Source organism: Scyliorhinus canicula, chromosome 18, assembly GCF_902713615.1.
Source record: "Scyliorhinus canicula chromosome 18, sScyCan1.1, whole genome shotgun sequence".
In the NCBI taxonomy this organism is placed as follows: domain Eukaryota; kingdom Metazoa; phylum Chordata; class Chondrichthyes; order Carcharhiniformes; family Scyliorhinidae; genus Scyliorhinus; species Scyliorhinus canicula.
In genome coordinates, this window is record NC_052163.1 from 21,870,095 (window position 1) to 21,890,084 (window position 19,990).

The following is a 19,990-nucleotide window of genomic DNA, read 5'->3' on the forward strand; positions in this document are numbered from 1 at the left end:
CTGGAAAGGAAAATTTGCGCTTCAAATATCAGAAACAAAATGGTACGGTACAGCACCCAGCTGTGGGGCAGAAGCCACTCCTACAGCCCAAAGTTACATAATTCAGGTGATCTGATAATTGACATCTTGTTTTGCAGTACAGGCCGTCCTTGACTTTACGACGTGGGCGTTACGACGGGCGGAACTTACAAATATGTAAATTACACCCCCATTTTGACTTTACAACATTGGTTTCAACTTTACATCGTCACAGCAGCATGTTCATATGTGCGGATTGACGTTCTGCGCCACCCATCTGCATGACTGGACAAGGCAAACCATCTTATTTTAGGTTGGAAATTAGCATTTTATTCTGTTAAAATTTGTTCGGTATAACCGTCACAATTTGAATGCATTTATTCCCTTATGTTGTAGTTAACATGTACACTGATGAGCTCTGCTTGCCGGAACTCCTCAGTGTAGTGAGAGATCGGGACTCTATTTTTAAATGGTGTCCCAATTTCTGCAGCCCCTGAAGTGATCCCCTTCCCCCTCCCCAACGGACTGTGGGAGAACCCCCTCCCCCTAACCCGCAAAGGGCACAATCCCCCCCCCCCCCCCCCCCCCCACCCCACAGCCTGATCACCACCATGTGAGAAATATCAGTGCTCCATCTTGGCAGTGTCAATCCCCTGAAAGACTCCCATGAGTGCCGCTCCGTCTGGTCACCGTTTGTGGAGACCAGTACTGAACGGCACTTGCCCGAAGTCTCCCGGGAAAAGATGATAGATCCCAATGCCTCGGGTACCTCGGGAATCTGCATATTAAAGTGAGATTAGCTGTCTTGCTTTAATATGCAGATTAGGCAAAAGGTGATCCCGCCAGAATGAGCAGGATTTATGGCGAGGCGTTGCGAGCCGAATAGATCCCAGGAGCGGGGTCTCCCGACCTCTACCGACTACGCTGCCCCGAGCTGCTTTTCGGGCGCTGTGTCGACGTTCGATCGTGCCCATAAATTGTGAGTTTTTAACGTGGTTTGGTCCATGGAAGTAATATTCGGTGTGAATTATAGACTCAGCGAGGATAAGGAAGCCAAGAGAAATCTGTCATTGTAGAAGTTAAGTGGTCACCGAGCGATATGAGGAATGGGTTAATGTTACCTTTACATATCTAAAAGAAAAAAAAATAACAAACTTCGGTACAAAAATTATGAAGTGATTAAAATATAAAGTTAAAATCGTTAACAACGAAAATACACAAGAACACTGATTATCCAGAAACATCCTAAAAATATATAACGTTATAATAGTAAAAGTAACATTCTGGCAAACAAACAACTTAAAATTCTTAATTTAAAAAAAATAAATTTAGAGTACCCAATTAGTTTTTCCAATTAAGGGGCAATTTAGAGTGGCCAATCCACCTACTCTGCACATTTTTGGGTTGTGGGGGTGAAACCCACGCAGACACGGGAAGAATGTGCAAACTCCACGCGGACAGTGACCCAGGGCCGGGATTCGAACCCGGGTCCTCAGTGCCGTAGGCAACAATGCTAACCACTGTGCCATCGTGCTGCCCCCAAAAGTTTTAATTTGAGGGAAATCCAGAAGATGGTCGTTGTGATTAAACCATTTACCAAGTGCTCCAATGATCAATCCGAAAAACTAATATTGACACTGAGCCCTACTCTCACTGCGTTGTTTCCAATGGGACGTGAGGTGGTCCAGTCCACCATGACACAGAAACCTTAGGAACTGTCATGGTTATTCCTGGCAAGTTTTCCCGCCGAGTGCTGGACTCACCTATAAGCGGAAACATCTTCTCTCATCTACCTTACCAAACCCGTTCAAAATATTTAAAGACCTGCATCAGGTCAATCTCCTTCTGGAACAATGAGGACCCAGCCTGTTCAATCTTTTTCATATCCCCTCTGTTTCGGTGGGGATATAGTCGAAGCCGGACTCCTTGTGCAGCACCTTGTTATTCCTGCTTGATGTTGAAACCATTTGTACTTACTTGGCAGAAGCAATCAGTTCAGAACTCTGAGAGGATTCCTCGGTATCCATCTGTATCAGCAGCACCCGGACTTCAGTGTTACAGTTTTGAAACGATTCCCTGGGGATATAAAAAGACATCTAAGCACTTTTTGACTTAAAAAGCAAAATTAAGGAACTCATCATGGATTATTTCTGAATAAATTGGGATCAGAAAATAAGCAGATATTCTACATTTTCGAAAATTGCATCGTGTCAATTTTCATCCCTCCACGCAATCCCTGGACATAACAATGAAAATAACATCTGAAATTTGATTGTATATTTACTTTGTTGAACGGGGCGACACGGTGGCACAGAGGTTAGCACTGCTGCCTACAGCGCTGAGGACCTGGGTTCAATCCTGACCCCGGGTCACTGTCTGTGTGGAGTTTACACATTCTCCCCATGTTTGCATGGGTTTCACCCCCACAATCCAAAGATGTGCAGGTTAGGTGGACTGGCCACACTAAATTGCCCCTTAATAAGACAAAAAATGGGGCAGCAAGGTGGCACAGTGGTTAGCATTGCTGCCTACGGCGCTGAGGAACCGGGTTCGAATCCCGGCTCTGGGTCACTGTCCGTGAGGAGTTTGCACATTCTCCCCGTGTCTGCGTGGGTTTCACCCCCCACAACCCAAAAGATGTGCAGGATAGGTGGATTGGCCACGCTAAATTGCCCCTTAATTGGAAAAAATAATTGGGTACTCTAAATTTATTTTTTAAAAATAAGACAAAAAATAATTGGGTACTCTAAATTTTAAAAAAATCTTTATTGTGTTGAAAATTGCCAATGATTCATGATTGCAGAAAAAGGGGCAGCACGGTGGCACAGTGGTTAGCACTGCTGCTTCACAGCGCCGTGGTCCCAGGTTCGATCCTGGCTCTGGGTCACTGTCTGTGTGGAGTTTGCACATTCTCCCCGTGTTTGTGTGGGTTTCGCCCCCACAACCCAAAGATGTGCAGGATAGGTGGATTGGCCACACTAAATTGACCCTTAATTTGAAAAAAAAAGAATTAGGTACTCTAAATTTGAAAAAAAAATGATTGCAGAAAACGCACGAGTACTGACCTTATTCTTTTGCAGAATGAATGTTCCGTATCAAACTGGTGCAGGAACAGAAGCAGAAATTCTCCCACCTTGTTACCAAGCTCCTTGTCCATTACTTTGATGTCTGATTTTGTAAGAAGCCTGGAGAAGGTTGTTACCTGGAACAGCAGTACTTTCTTTAGCATGACGACTGATAAGCCAATACTGCAATCTCACTCTTACAATGCTCAAGCTTCAGTTTGATTTCAATCCATTTGCTCTGCCCTGTTCTGTGACTGATTCATCTGTGAAAGCTGGGTTTGATTCAAACCGGAAAAGGAATGACTATGGTGTCAGGAAAATAACTGACTGAATAGAAAAGGGTATCACTCCTCCTGTCTTTGAACTCTTGGGATAGACTGGGGCTGGGCAAGGTACTGGACAGAGGCAGTGCAGAAGCACCGACAGATACAGACAGTAGCACAGAACAAGCTCCCTTCCCTCATGCTCACAGGATGGTTTATAATGCTAGATGAGGGGTTTGAGGCCTTTACCGCTTATTACTTACAAAATATGTGAGCAGAATTCTCTGCTCCTACCCATCTGCGGCATCTTCCAGTCCCGTCAATGGCGACTTCCCGCAGTGGGTTGGCTCTGGGGTATGAGCCATGGAAAAGCCATTGAACATCAGTAGGACCGGACGGTGCAATACCACAAAAGGGGGGGAGGGGGAAATCCCACCCTGTGTTCGGCGGAATTCTCCCATCGGGAGACAAACAGCCGACGCCGGAGTGAAACCCGGAGTGTTTCACTCCGGTGTTGGAGGCTGCTCCTCGCCCCCTATTCCCCCCCCCCCCCCCCCACCCCAGGGGGGCTAGGAGCGGCGACGCGTAAATCTCGGGCGCCGGGCCTTGACGCTTGCGTCAAAGCGGTGCGCCAGGAATGACGCGGTCGGCGGCGCCTAAGGAATGTCAGCCGCGCATGCGCGGTTGCCGTCTTCCCCTCCGCTGCCCTTCAAGACATGGCGCTTGATCTTGCGGGCTGGCGGAGGGAAAAGAGTGCGTCTTTTAGAGACGCCGGCCCGACGATCGATGGGCACCAATCGCGGGCCAGACATCTCCTGAGCATGCCCGTGGTGCTCGATCCTCCCTCCGCCCCCCCACAGGCCCCACACACAGAGGTTGCGCGCTGTTCACGCTGGCGTTTCTCACGGCGACTCTCCGGCCCGGGTGGGCCGAGCGGCCTGCCGAACCCGACCGGTTTACGCCGGCGCCAACCACACCTGGTCGCTGCCGGCGTGAACAGCGCGCAACCTCTGTGTGTGGGGCCTGTGGGGGGCGGAGGGAGCATCGAAACGGCGAGCGGCGATTCTCCGAGCGGCCTGTCAAAAAACGCGACACGCCATTTTGGGGGGGTGGGAGAATAGCGGGGGGTGCCAGGGCGGCATGTCGTGATTCACCCGGCCCTCCCGCGATTCTCCCCCTTGGCGTGGGGAGCGGAGGAGCGTGAGAATCGCGCCCGAAATGTTTGCTCCGTTCTCTCTCCACAGATGCTGTCCAACCTGCTGAGATTTTCCAGCATTTTCTGTTATTGTTTCAGATTCCTGCATCCACAGTAATTTGCGTTTATCATTTTTTACGTACCCTGTTTTCTGTATAGATATTAGCAGTTTTTGCATGATTTATTATTTTAAAACATTTGTTGACACAGGGGAATTTACGCGAGGACATATACAGGCAAGGCAAAAACAGAAGGGATTCAGGCCACATGACTTCAAATATTCCAGCATTCCCTTCTCATATTTCCTCCTGAAAGTTTTAAAAAGTCCTTAGACAGGTTAGATTTATCTCTTCACAGTAGTTTGGTGAAAAAGAAAACAGGAGGGGGCACTTTGGAAGAGGCATTCATTCTAGTTTGGTGAGACTGATCGGAATATTAAAGGAGGCATGGACTGAAGATAGAAATCAAATTCTAAATGTTTTGAATGCGTTCAGTCAGGCCTTTTTAAGGAGTAGCATTCCAACATCAAAATGTAAACAAAATCCTAACATTTTTGAAAGCATTTATGCATGGTAACCAAGATCCTATCGTCTGAATAATCTCCAAGCTGTAGTCAATGGCCGCAATTTGCCGGCTCTTCCCACTGGCGGGATCTTCCAGCTCCGCTGACGGCGACCCAACGTGGTGGTGGAGGGTGCGAGCCACGCTAAGCCCTCTAGACATCAGCGGGATAGGAAGATCCCGCCGCGGCTAATGGCAGACTGCCTTCACTGCCGGAAACCACGTTGCGTGCACGGTGGGGTCCCCGCCCATTATTAAAAATCCTCTAATGTACAGATTTCAACATTATTACCTCAACAAAATTGTGCTGTCGTGTCGCCGTGTTTCCAAGATGTTGGTGAATATAATCACTCAGTGATCTATGATGTTGTTGAACAAAATATTCTTTCCACTGCTCCTTGACTTCCTGATCCCCTAGAGTAGAGTGCTTCAAGCGAACCATAGCGTCTGGGGTCACACAGTTGAGGAGAAGGTGTTTCGCTGATTTTAGTATAGTTCGAGTGTCCTCAAAGGTACCTTCATTTGTCAGGTCTGCAGTGTCCAGAACTTGCAGTAGTACGCTAGCACATGCATCAGCGTGGAACCCAATGATCACCTCTAAAGGGTTGAGCATTAAGCCATCTTGCGCTCCATTACAACTCATTTTCACTGACACAAACTCCCTGACCCACAGCTCCAATTGTTTGGTGATACTTTGCTGCTGAGGATTAAGAACAGTATTCATGTCAAGGCTGTGCTTCTCGAGCCTATTGATCAAGGGAATGGGAAACTGCTCGTAGACGACATCCTTGTCTTCAACGACGATCAGTCGAAACTTTCTGTCCACTCTGCATTTGACACGGTGCGTTCCTAAGCCCAGATCCACATACTGGTATTCTCCAAGGTAAACGTAGTACTGATTTAGAGCATCATAAAGGCTTTCGTACAAGTTCTTCAAATTGAGAAGTATCACTGTTCTCCCAGTCTCCATGCAAGTCTTCACTCGATTTACATTTCGGCAAATTTGAGTGTATTCCTGATCCTTTGGGAAACTGGACCCGAATATAATCTCTGGCTTGTCGTCCACATCTTGAAAAACATGCTGCAAGACAATCTGAAGGGCAACATAGTTCTTGGTAAGGAGGAGCAGGTAGCGACACTCCCCATCGCTGGAATCTGCTTTGATATTTGTTTTCACCATCTCCAGTGTACTTGTTTGAGGAAAAGAGTCCAAAGTAGGGAGAAAAATTTCAAGTGGATTAAACTCATCTTTTCCACTGAAATTCCGTAAGATTGTGTCGGCCAGCTGTTCCTCTGTTGGTTCACGTTTTGTCTCCTTAGATGTGATAAAAACCATCTTTACAAGACTGTAGTAGTCACGAAGTCCAAAAAACTGACCATTTTGATTTTTACATATTTTTAAATATGCTTCGGCAAAGGTGGGAAAGAGATGTTGCACCTTTTGAAGCAAAGCATTGTCAGATGAACATATTCCTTTAGCCGTCTCAATGAGCTCTTTCTCAGACGGATCCAATCGGGAAACAAAAATCCCACGGTTCATTTTGGCAGGATCCAAGGCCCAGTTGGAAATTCCAATGAAGCCTACTTTTTTGTGAGGGAGGGGATTGTCATCGTCAACACAGCCATCTTCCAGCAATGGGTGAAGGGTTTTCAGCGGCATCTGTGGAGAGTCCTCAGCCAAGCCAATTTCATCCAAGACCACCACGGAAGCATATTCGTCCAGGTTTCTGCCCTGCTGAAAACGTGCGCATTGTTTGAAGGTGTTGATGATCCCTTCTGGAGTCGAATGGGGGCTGCACTGAAAGGACACCATGTGGACTTGTTTCAGCCTTTTGAACAGTTCAAAGTGAGCAGACTGTCCCTGCATGGCATCCAGAACAACCGTTTTTGCCAAGGATTTTGAACTGCCAGGCTTTCCAACAAGGAAGAGTGGGATCCTCAGCTCAATGCAAATGACCATTAAGAAAACATTCTCTTTTAAGGCCTCATTTTTAGCTATTGTTTCCCTTGGTTTTATATTTTCCATAAAAATATCCTGACAGCGGACAATTTGAGCCTGAATTTTATTTGGCCAATTATACGGTTCAGGGAAAAATTTGCATATGGCTTCCAAATATGCGTTCTTGCACGATAGCGAAGGATAGTAACAGACTCCGAGTGCTGATATCAGAGCTTGTAAGATGTTTTGATTTGGGTTTGGATAGTCAAATAGAGTGTCTCTATGATCATAAAACCACACCAAAACCTTCATGCATCGTTCTACATCTCGCAAGCTCACAAAGCTGCACTCATCTTTCCTTCCCCTCATGAATTTCTGTGAGGCTGCGAGGACCATCATTATGGCTTTGATGTGCAGAAAAGGAAGATCGTGGCTTCGTATATACCTTTGCACAATCTGGTTGGTGTAAGCCAATTCAGCTTTGTCACTCAGTTGTCCAAAGTCCCATACCAACGGGATCATGCTTGGCGGCAATGGCTGCACCCGATAAACCAGCTGCCTCAGAGGCACTTTTCCCAGTTTGTCTTCTGTCTCCTCTGCCTTGACTCGGTATCCCAACCCAGCCATTTCCAGACGTCGGATCATATCCTCGGAATGCTTTCTGTAAGGGTTACAGGCGGCAATTATTTTTAAACCGGTGTTGCGTTTCAATGCTTTACCTTGAACTGTCTTATCACAGAGAGCCTCCTTAATGGCATAAATAGCTTCTGTGGTGTTGGCCTCATCAAAGAACAGGACCGTCTCTAAGCCATATCTACGCTTGTTGTCAATGGCAAGCTCCTCTGCTTCTCTAATTTTTGCATAGATTGTCTCTGCTGTTGTGCCTCCGTGTACCTTAACTAGCTTCATGGTTTCTGTGGCATGCTTCCCTTTCTGCAGGTCGCAGAGGAACTTAACCAGTCTTGTTTTCCCACAGCCCGTCTCCCCCATGATGATGACAGGAATTTCACACCTAAAGCGCATGTGGATGGCGAGCATTTTCATCATGTTGTCGGCAGTTAGTTCATAAGTCTCATCTGGATCCATTGCCTGGTCAACACCAAGAACCAAACTGAGCTTCCGGATTTTCTCTTTTCTGGGAAGGTCATCAATATTCTCGTTGAATCTTATACGCTGCATGCCAAGTCCACTTTCAAGCTGTGAAGACATGAGGTCCCCTCTCAGCACCTCACCAGTGCGATGATCCACGGCGTCAAACCCCATTCTATTGTTTTGTTTCAAGTGAAAACCGAGGAACGTCATGGAAAACGTGTCTGCATTGAAAAATATGTACGGATGGGGATGAGTTTCCCATCTTTTCCGTATTATATATGGAAGTAGGTCTTCATCTGTTTGGGGGGTTGAGAAAGCAGGGCTTTCATCTGAAATATTCATCGATGGCGTTGCAAAGTCTCGAGCCATGAGAATCATGAACTCAACAATGAAGTTTTTAAAACCGATCAGGGTATCCCCAACAAACGACGGGTTGCAAAACATGGATCGCTCACAGTTTTTCAACTGAAGGTTCAGAAACCAGGAAAAGTTCCTCAACTCTGCCCAGGAGGGATCCCTCAGGCCACAGTATTGGAGTAACAAAGTTAGACATTCGGCAGGATTTCCTTCAACACTCTGCTCTCTATATGCGAAATGATCAATGTCTGCCCTGCCAGTGAATCTACGGAGATATTGGTAGGGTCTCTGAATGGCTTCGCTGACAAATTCCTCCTCATCCATTAACGGGTCTAAATTATTAAGGTGGGGGCCGTTCCGCCTTTTTAATTCAAGCTGACGAACTTCTCTGGGTGATCTGCAGTGAATGGTTGGCAGGATACCCAGAAGTCCCACGTTTACCTATAAGAAGAAAAAAGATCGGAAAGAAGAAGTTAACATACGGTGTAAATTTCTCTTCCGTACACGAAAAAAGAAGCGTTATTATTCGGTAGTACCGACAGAACAACAATCACAGAAATGGGTGAAAGGGCCAATTTCATAATCCTGACAGCTTAGCTTTCTGAGAATATCGGAGAGAAAAAAACATAATTTTATGAAGGCTCATAACACTGAAAGTTACTAAATAGAGACCTTTCTGTTGAAATCATTGCTGTTGATCTTAAGTGAGAGAAATACATGCTATGCTGTTACTTTCTAACTATCGTTTGGGAGAAATTATCATTCAGTTAAATCAGCTTATGATTTCATTTTTTTGCTGACAATCCGGGGCCAGATTCTCCAGTCCCCCAGCCGTGTGTCTCTCGGTAGCGCACCATTCACTGGCAGCAAGGTTCTCGACGCCCGTCGCTTGTCAATGGGATTTCCCATTGAAGCCACCCCACGCTGCTGGGAAACCCCCAGGCAGGGTTGCGCTGCCGGGGGGGAAAAGTGACTTGCAAAGGCTGGAGAACTCTGACCCTGGTCTCTTGTTGGTTGGTTGGATGAATATCTGTTTAATTCAGGCACAGGTCAGTTTAATTTGACAATGTTTTCCCCAATGGCAAACTTCCAACTAAAAGTCATCAGATGAACAGCATATTGAGTATCGCTGCAGAAAACATTTAAGGTTGGATTTTAAATTATGTTGTGGAGATGGAGCTTTCAAGTGGCATAGTTCACGTGTTTCACAGCAGCCTTCACGCCCGTTCCCGGGACCCGATTCTCCCCCCCATCGGGGCTAGGAGCGGGACCCCGGGAATCACGGCGTCGCAGCCTTAACGACCATCGTTAAGGCCGCGCACCAAGATGATGCGCGGCCGGCTCCAACCCGCGCATGCGCGGGTGACGTCATCACGCCATTGACGGAACCCGAGCATGCGCGGTTCCGCATTTCTCCACCGCCGCCCGACAAGATGTGGCGGCTTGATCTTGTCGGGCAGCGGAGGGGAAATAGTGCGTCCCTTTTGGACGCAGGCCCAACAATCGGTGGGCACCAATCGCGGACCTGTCCCCTCCCGAGCACAACGGTGGTGCTCCTGCCCCAAACGGGCCTCTGGATGCCCCAAAAGGGCATCCAGCGCCCGTTTTTACGACGGCAGCAAGCAGGTGTGTTTGCTGCCATGAAAAAACGGGCGTAAAGGCCCGGCTGCTTGGCCCATTGGCCGCGGAGAATCGCCGCTCGCCGTTTTTTACGGCGAGCGGCGATTCGTGACGTGGGTCGGGCGAGGGGTGGGGAGAATAGCGGGAGGGCGTGAAAAATGTCGGGAGGCCCTCCCGCTATTCTCCCAACTGGCATGGGGGGGGCGGAGAATCGCGCCCACAATTTCTGTGTGTCAAACCTTAGGAGAAATCACAGGTCGCAAATTTTAACTTTGAAACATTGCTTTGAAAGTACAATACTCTACACAACCTGCTGAGTTTGTGGTTTATAAAGGAATTCATTGGCGTCCAGATGTTCGACAATGTACAGGTGAGCTGTGCTGCGTTTCCAGATCCTTCCCTTACTGTTCTTCAGGAATCCTAAAATGAGGAGCTTGAAAAGAAATTCTTCCAATCTTTTCCTCACCTTTCAAAAAGAAAAGAACCAAAAAGATCAACATCAACACTGACGCAAATCCACGTTCAATTCCAGATATGTCTGACCTCATAATTTGAAAGAACAACTGGATCCATGTGAAGATTTAATTATTTTCAGAAAAGCTACAGTGGCAATGATTCTGGTACATAAAACACTCTGTGCACAGAGACTCTGTCATCCTCCACCTCTGACATTGAAAGAAAATTAGAAATAGCCAGACCATCAAGAATCCCCAGATATTGGTCTAAAACAAATGGCTCTTCACTACTCTTAAGCATAGGAGACAAGTCCACCTCTCTTGGACATCAGACAGGAGTAGATGTATATCAGACAAGAGGAGTGGATTTATGTTAGACAGGAGGTGATTGCCAACTGTGAGCTGCATATAATGAATATCACACAAGGTCTTGTCTCATGAAAATTCAATTAAGAAGGTAGAGAATAGAAAGCAGGTGGGATGTCTCCTCTATGCCCTGCCCTCCCCCCACCCTTCCATTAATATCAGGGCCCTGAATTTTGATGATGACTTACTGGTGCTGCATCAATATGGAATATCATTGGATGTCGAAGATCATACATCTTTGAAGTACAGTGCAACATTTGAACGATCCGGTTTTCATCAATCGCAGGCTCAATCAATCGGATTCTCCTCAGAGCGTTGTAGTCTCTGGGACAGTGCTGTAACAGTTTGCCATGCAATTGATCAATGTATAGGGACTTTCCTGTTGAGAAGCAAATCTCAGAATTATTAGCCGGAATTTAGTCATCAGGTTCTGACTGATCTGAAATCATGCTTGAGAGGGGAAAAGTATGAATCCAACGTCATGGTAACCGATACATGAGGTTTATTCGTGTTGGTTTAGGAGATTTTAAGTTGGTAGGAGGCACAATGAGAAACGAGAGAGAAATCGTATTCCCAATTTGTTTTTTTTTGCCAATTGTTCATTCTTCTGCCCCAATTTGGAGACTTGCTCATGTTGTTCCACCTCTCTCTGTCTCCCCACTCCCAGAATATTATGAGAATACAAAGAAGCATTAGGAAGTAGAGACTTTGGTACCTACCCACTCCTGGTCTTTTAGATGATACGATTCTGACAGAAAGACGGTCACGGAATACCTGAGCTGCAGATATCCGGCCTGCAGGGACAGCGAAATGATTTTTTAGGTACTGCTGAATGCTTTCTGTTTTAACATTCAGCCCTGCAGGTACTTTGTAATGACTGAGATATGATGGGATATAGCAGTGCTGACGTTTAGCGTCACAGATCACGATCAACTGATAAGTTGGGTTGCAATGAGGCATCAATTCCTCAAACAATTCTCCAAATTGAACGCTTGTCTCGTAGCTTAGGCAATCGGCATGAATTAACGTGTAGATTTTCTGCTCATGGGATCCGCTGCTCAAAGCCCTTCGCAAGAAGACTTCGACTTCCTCATAAGTTGTTTCCTCGGAACAAAGGAGAACTTCGTCATAGGTTGGCAGGGGCTGCCCTTGACTTTGCATGTAGACACATAAAGCAACCCGTAAGATCTCGGGCTGTGCACAGACTATGAGATTGGGTCTTCCGTGATGCAGAGAGGGAGGAAGCTGCCTTTTGACTGTTGTCGCATTCATACCGGCAAGGCAGCTGAGTAACTTTCCAAAAGCAGATATGTCTAAATGGTCAGTTAAGAAAGCAGTCATGTTTCCCATAAATTTGTCCCAGAGTTGTGTCATCTTCTCAGAAAGACTTGCACTTTCCATTTGGGAAGCCATTTTTAACACATTAGCATCATGTATTTCCTCACACGCTGGAACTGCAGACACAACCTGTCGGAATTGGCCAGGTTCTGTATACTGATATTCAGCAGGCTCAACATCCTGGCACTCGGCTAGTTCATCGTCATGCTCCTCGCAATGGCTCTGGGTCGGTGTCTGAACATAAAATCTCTCCGAACTGTACTTCAGTGAACTTGTATTTGGCAGATCAAATTCGATCAAATCCACGTCGACCTCTTCACTCTCACTGTCACTCTCCCCAGCCTCCAGCTCAAAGTCGACTGTCTCCTCATCTACAGAAATCTCATGTAATGCCATTGGCTGAGGCATCACACTCCTTATGTCCTTCGCAGTGCAGTCAGGTTTAATGAATGATAACATTGTCATCACTTGCTCACACAGCAGTTTCCCGGTAGCAAAACCTCCCAGTTCTGAACACAGATACACTATCTGTTCTGCGGTGTAGTAATTAAGATAGTAGAACTCCGCTCGGCACTTCTCAATAAACCCGCACCACTCCACAAGGCATTTCTCCAGTGCTCTGCACAATACTTGTAGCTGCTCTGAGAGATCTCCACCTACTTCCAGGCGTCCAATGTTTTTTATGTTAAAATCCATCATTATGCAGACATCATTATCTTTACTACAGAACACAAATGCCCTCCAGTTTCTGTAGAGCATGTTCCCAAATGAGTACAATTCAATAAATGCCTTTCCGAGCCGTTGGACGTTGTTAAAATCCTGTCAAAAATAAAATGTGTTCAAGAATATAAATAGCATATAACGTCCTTAACCGAAGTTGCAGTAGACTATTTTGGGACTTTGGTTATTTAAATGCAGAGCTAGAAGTGCAATAAAGAAGTAGTAACTATTTAAATGGCATACAAATTTCTCATCATGATTGGGGGGAGAAAGAGAGAGAGAGAACAGCAAGATATACCCAGTGGCCTCCCTGAAGGCTCAGGGTCAGGATCTCCCTTGCTTGGGAACATTCTGCTCATGGATGGACCTGCCTGTGGCAAGATACACACAAATAAAATAAACTATTCCCCCCCCCCCCCCAACTCCCACTTTCACAATGACCACTTCCTGCTTCCTCCTGCCACCAGGGCCTGATTGACTGACCACACAAGCCTGTTCAGTGTGGCCTTCATTGATGGCTGTTCCAGGGCCGGCTACAATCTCAGCAGTGCCCCCTACTCCTAGAGACACTGCTGGGACTGAAGAGCTCTCGCAGGCAGCATCTTCATCTTTAATGACATGGGAGCTCTGACACCAGGTAGTTAACTCAATGATTGATTTTTTCCCCCCTTTATGTCATTGTGGCATTTGGGTGGCACCGTGGTGCGAGGCCAGAATTTGTGCCCATCCATAATTGCCCTTGAACTAAATGGCTCGCTGGGCCATTTGAGAGGGCAGTTAAACGTCAACCACATATTATGGGGACTGGAGTCACATGTAGAGCAAACCAGGTGAGTATGGCAGATTTCCTTCCCTGAATGACATTGGTGAACCAGAAGGGTTTTTATGACCATTGATTACAATTTCACGGTGTATTCAAATTCCACCTGCTGCCATGATGGGATTCGAACCCATGTCCCCAGGTCCTCTGTGTTACTAGTCCAGTGGCAGTCCCACTACGTCACCATCTACCCCTAAATCCTGTTCAAGTCCCAGAAATGGCCGCAGCCGGGTTTGACACTGTCTGGCCAGTTGACGGGGCCAGTGTTGAGGCCATTAAATTCCCCTCTGAGTTAATGAATGCCGGGGACAATTCCGCCAACTGCATCCAGCTAATCCAGTCTGTCAGGTGACGGATAAGAGCCTCGCCTTAAATAGATGGGTAGAAGTTGCTTTGACGGTTTTTTTTCTCCCCTCACCTGGTCTAACAGGTGAGGCAGGGTTTTTTAATTTGAGCAAAAGAAAATTGTCTTCATCTGAATAAAATATTTTTCCATTTGATTTCGATGTCGCATCAATGCTCTTTTGCAAGGTGCTTTTATTTAATATTTTATTACCTCCATGAATCTGGCAACTTGCTCTTTTCCACATTCCCTTTTACCCGACATCAGCATTAACTTGTTCTGCAGTTCCTTCAGTTCTGTCAGTGTGTATTTCTTCTGTCCTTCCGTGCCCACCTCATGAAGATTCAGCTGAAGGACATTTTCTAGCGACAACTGAACAAGATTATACAAAATTCAGATGAAAAACAACACAACTTCTATTGAGCACTATGGGAAACGTATAATTCAGTCAATGTTTGTATGATGTAAAGGGTAGTATTGTGTGCATTTTATTAATGTACATCCTTTGCGGTATAGTCAGACACCTACAGTAAATGCATCTCTGGACAGGGTGGTGTAGTGATTCATGCTTTTCATTCATATCATTGTCACTCTATGTATCAAGAGTCTTGTGCAATGCAACATATGTTGAGCTTTTACCAGCTTGAGGTGATCTGTCTTTATCACTTGGGTAGCGATATATGAGACAGCTATCTTGTGATCAGAGTGTGAACCAATGTAATTGCCCCGGGAGTTGCTTAGACTAGGATTCTATCAATGGAAACAGTGCTAATAGAGAGACAAACGTGATAAAATAGAGATAAAAACAGACAATGCTGGAAAAACTCAACAGGTTCGGCAGGGGCTTAGCGGAGAGAAACAGAGTTCACGGTTTTAGTCTAATATGACTCTTCTGGTCCAAGTCCTGTTCTATTATTATTTCAGGCACGAACTACTAATTGATGGCATCCATTAGCACACTGCCTTTTCACCATTAAGTGAGTGCAGGATAGAAATTTGCTTTTTTTCTCTACCATATAGAAGGATTGTATGTGAATGACTGTGATGTCTGCACATAATTTCAACTGGATATTAATCCAGAGCACAAGCTGTGTGAAATCATATTAAATTATCAACAGAGAGACTATCAGATAAGTTGCCATCTTCTGTACTATAGGTGCAGATCATTGTGTGGCAAGAATCCATACCAGGAATTTGAGTGTACAACATTTATCTCTGTTTGCTAATTGATGGGAAAAATGGAAGAAAATCACACAGTTCAACGGCGTTAGGTTCATATAAGTTTGGCACTAACACACTGTTGGGGCAATATAGCGGAAAGTTTTGCTCTGTAGTTGACCTTTGGTATATCTGACCTGGGAGTGCTCAGTGTTGTCAGTGGGGCTTTGATTTCGAGCATTGCAGTGGCCTCTCTAACAAAATCTCACCCCAGCACAAGCGAGCCCAACCTCACCCTCAGACCAGCTGACCCAACCTCATCCAGTCATCACCCAAAAACCAACCTGACTAGGATTGCCTCACCCTACTCCTGCTGATAGTCTATAGTCTATAGAATTTACAGTGCAGAAGGAGGCCATTCAGCCCATCGAGTCTGCACCGGCTCTTGGAAAGAGCACCCTACCCAAGGTCAACACCTCCACCCTATCCCCATAACCCAGTAACCCCACCCAACACTAAGGGCAATTTTGGACACCAAGGGCAATTTATCATGGCCAATCCACATAACCTGCACATCTTTGGACTGTGGGAGGAAACCGGAGCACCCGGAGGAAACCCACGCCTGTGACACATCCTGTCACACTTTAGTTTTTCTAACCGTCTGTTCAAATGCAAATACCTTTTCTTCATGTGATTGTTCAATGTTGCCCACTGTATAAATTCCTTTGTGGTTGATGGCTTCTGCTAGAGATAGGGAGGATGTCTCTACAGATCCATGACTTTCCCTCAAGGTTTTCAGCCATTCCAGATAACGAGCTGAATCACTCTGAAGAGATAAAGAAATTAACATTTGGAGCTTGCGCCTTCGCTTAGCCTTGGTCAGTTTCACAAATGAAACCTCAAACGGAAGTAATTTTACACTCATAATGACCACATGGGTCAGAATGAATTTTTAAAAAAGATATTCACCAGTTTTTCAGGAAGTCTCGGATCACTTTTAAGTGCCTTCTGGATTTTCATCACCGACGACTCCAAGTCTCCGAAGTCTGTGTTCTTTTTCAGTTCATAAATGAAGGGAGAATAACCCATGACAGCGTCATGGAAGCAGGCGACACGATCAATTTCCATGTCATTTTCTCCAGCTGATATGGACGCCAGGTCCACAAACACTTTTACTTCCCTTAAGTCTGCGTTGCAGAGAAAGATGAAAAGGAAACGATAGCAATAAATTAGAACTGGTAAAAAAATGTGCTGAAATGCTGCAAAGGAACACCAAAACTAAATACAAAGATCACATAATGATATTTCTACTTACTTGTCAAGGCTTCTTTTACCCAGTTTACAAATGGCTGCTTTTGAACAAATTCCTGTAAACACTTTATACATTCCGGAGTAATTTTCACCAATAGATTTTTGGTGCTAATTAAATCTTTGTCGATGTAATTTAGATGACGTGCTTTGAAAGTGTCTTCATTCTGAATAAAACAAACATCTTATACTGACTGAATGACGTAAAGTTTCAGGTCAAAATAACACTGGCCAATTTTATGCTTGATCTAATTGTATGATTCGTACAAAATCGTCCACGTAAATCGCTACAACTTGTAAATGGTGATGAGCATTTGCTTTACTATTAGTAAATTATCAAGTGCTTTTTAATTTCTTCCTGCTGTTGGGAAAGGGCATTCTGCATTTCATATATTATCAATCCAAGACAGGCCCGACAGCCATCTTGGCGTTTGATTGGATCTCAAAGGATTCCAGAATTTTGATTCCATTATGCCCTCTGGAAGCTATTGCTACTGATTTCATTTAATCCTTCTCCAGCTATCACATTTCAGCCAGAATAATGTGGTGAATACCATCGACATCTGGAAAATGCAGAGATAACCTTCAACTTCACTGATTATTGTTAATTCATAAAACATAGAAGATAGGAGCAGGAGGAGGCCATTCGGCCCTTTGAGCCTGCTCATTACGATCATGGCTGATCGTCCACCTCAATAGCCTAATCCTGCTCTCTCCCCATAACCCTTGATCCCATTTGCCTCAAGTGCCATATCTGGCCGCCTCTTGAATATATTCAATGTCTTAGCCTCAACTAGTCCCTGTGGTAATGAATTCCACAGGCTCACCACTCTTTGGTGAGAGAATGTCTCCTCATCTCTGTCCTAAATGGTCAACCCCGAATCCTCAGACTGTGACCCCTGGCTCTCGACACACCCACCATCAGGGACATCCTCCCTGCCTCCAGCCTATCTAGTCTTGTTAGAATTTTATAAGTCTCTATGAGATCCCTTCTCATTCATCTGAACACCAGCGAAAACAATCCAAACCTAAACAGCAGAGAACATTCCACCCAAGCCAAAACTAACAGCCAGCACTAATACCGGAGTAACAAAGGCAACAGCTAGTCCAATATTTATCCTATTTCGGAAATAAGATGCCAATTTACTAGTGACCACATGACAATAAAGTTACTAATTTACAAGCTCATATACTTACTATCTTTGTCAAGTTCTGAATTTTTCGGAAGTCACCCTGCAGGTTTAACACCATCACTATGTCTTGAATTACTCCTGCAGCATTAACAGCTCGGTGAAGTTCAAAATACTGTTTGATCTGATCAAACTTTGCCTCAGGCAAATCGTTTCCTTTTATTACTTTGAACATGCTGGATAACTCCTTCCTTATTTCATCGGACTGCTCCCGGAGAGTGAAAAACATCCTGTCAATCTCTTGGAACGTTATGGTGCCCTGATCAGTTTTTTCACACAGATTTGTGTAGTCGGTCCAGCAAGACTGCCAGATGGTATAGCATAGGTCGTCCAAAGTAATTTCCAAAGGAATTTCTTCAAATCTGGATTTTTTCGCCAGCAGCCAGCAGTTTTGAAGAACGCTGCTATCTCTGAGCTTATACATTGTCATGGCCATCTTTTTAACATCAGCACTCAGGTTAAAATATTTAACACAGTGCGATGACTTAATTTCAGATTCTTCGCCTATCCACGGCTCCGTTTGGACCAGCTCATCGAGTCTCATGGATTGGATATTGGCCTTGCATCTTTCTTCAAGGTAAGTTATGTCAGTGACTGCAAAGCAAGCAGGTACAGGTATCTCTTAAAAGAATCAGTTATGAGTAGAAAACACTGAAAATATCTAGATTAGACAAGTGACGATTTTAATCATTTTAATTTCCAGTTCAGGAAATAAAGTTGAGAACTTCAGATCAGAATCTACAATCAATGAGCAGATTTCCAAACAGATACTTCTACAAAAGAATCATATGCAGTTTTAAATCCAGTAATTATTAACAGTGGGGAAGATACAGCCATAAAACAAAAACAAACTTACAAAACTTTTTTACAAAAATGTTAATTGCTCAATCATAGAATTTACAGTGCAGAAGGAGGCCATTCAGCCCATTGAGTCTACACCAGCTCTTGGAAAGAGCACCCTACCTAAGCCCACACCTCCACCACATCCCTGTAACCCAGTAACCCCACCTAACCTTTTTTTTGGACACCAAGAGCATTTTAGAATGGCCAATCCACCTAACCTGCATATCTTTGGACTGTGGGAGGAAACCAGAGCACCCAGAGGAAACCCATGCAAACATGAGGAGAACGTGCAGACGCCGCACAGACAGTGACCCAAGCTGCGTATCGAACCTGGGACCTTGGAGCTGTGAAGCAACTGTGTTACCCACTGTGCTACCGTGCTTCCCAATTAAAAGGCATTTCAATTTCCAATATTGCTATGTTTGTAAACTTTGAATCTCGGTTCAGTCATAATTATGGCTGATTAATTCTTTGAAATCTTGTTGATAGCTACTCCTTTCAAACACCAAAGCATTGAGTCTGTCAACCTGGACACATTGATCTTTCTGGGAAAAATTATGACCCATTAACTTACACCTTGAGGTAAAATTACAACCCCAATTGTTAATGAACACAGGACGACCAATCTTTGTTAATGATGCAAATACTGTCATTTGGCAATTTGGACTAAAATAACACTACAGCTTCTATTTCATCTTTTAATAATTATTGTTGGAAGAATTTCCTTTTCGGAAAAACATTTCTTTTCAATGGAACATGGAAACTTCATGATAGTGGAAAAATTACAATGATGACAATATTTCATTTTACTTCATAAAATACTGATGATTGGAGTTAACGTAAAGAGTAGCTTCCAAAGAATGAATTGGAATTTTTAAGCCATTGGCACAAACAACAACCATATTCTCAACAAGAAATACAGAATGGGACATCAACGAAGGAGGTCATTGTAGCTGGGCTGAAATGTGTCTGCTGAAAGGTCATAAAAGAACTGAAGTATTTGATCTCCATTATGATAATTTTTCATGGGGGATTTCTATGCACAGTAAATATACCGGTATTTTCTTTATGAATTCAAAACAATATGTGTTTATATCAGAGTTTGTAGAATGTAAACAGATGTTTTGTGAGCAGCAATGCAGATTATTAACCTGCTTCAATCACTGGTAATTATTCCTGTGCAAATTTAGTTTTTTTTTGTTTGGAATATTCATGTATCATGAATTAAATAAAAAATTACTGAGGATCGATCCATCTGGTCTACACTTTGTCCTTTGTCAAGCAACGACACAAATAACATGTGCAACATCTTCAGAAAGGGAAGCTTCATGAATACTGT

At 44.6% G+C, this 19,990-nt stretch overlaps 1 protein-coding gene and 1 long non-coding RNA gene across 2 annotated transcripts in view; one reads left to right on the forward strand and one right to left on the reverse strand.

The window, feature by feature from the left end:
- Positions 1 to 19,990, reverse strand: part of LOC119952961 (E3 ubiquitin-protein ligase rnf213-alpha-like) — a 174,877-nt gene that overhangs the window by 77,501 nt on the left and 77,386 nt on the right. The window contains 11 exon segments of the mRNA XM_038776606.1: positions 1,996 to 2,094; positions 3,084 to 3,220; positions 5,395 to 8,931; positions 10,421 to 10,576; positions 11,120 to 11,310; positions 11,651 to 13,088; positions 14,366 to 14,524; positions 15,990 to 16,136; positions 16,280 to 16,497; positions 16,626 to 16,785; positions 17,816 to 18,402. Of these exon segments, the coding sequence (XP_038632534.1) occupies positions 1,996 to 2,094; positions 3,084 to 3,220; positions 5,395 to 8,931; positions 10,421 to 10,576; positions 11,120 to 11,310; positions 11,651 to 13,088; positions 14,366 to 14,524; positions 15,990 to 16,136; positions 16,280 to 16,497; positions 16,626 to 16,785; positions 17,816 to 18,402 (6,829 nt within the window).
- LOC119952962 lies at positions 230 to 19,901 on the forward strand. Its single transcript, XR_005457916.1, has 3 exons — positions 230 to 331; positions 18,304 to 18,385; positions 18,512 to 19,901. It is a non-coding gene; the product is annotated as an uncharacterized LOC119952962 (long non-coding RNA).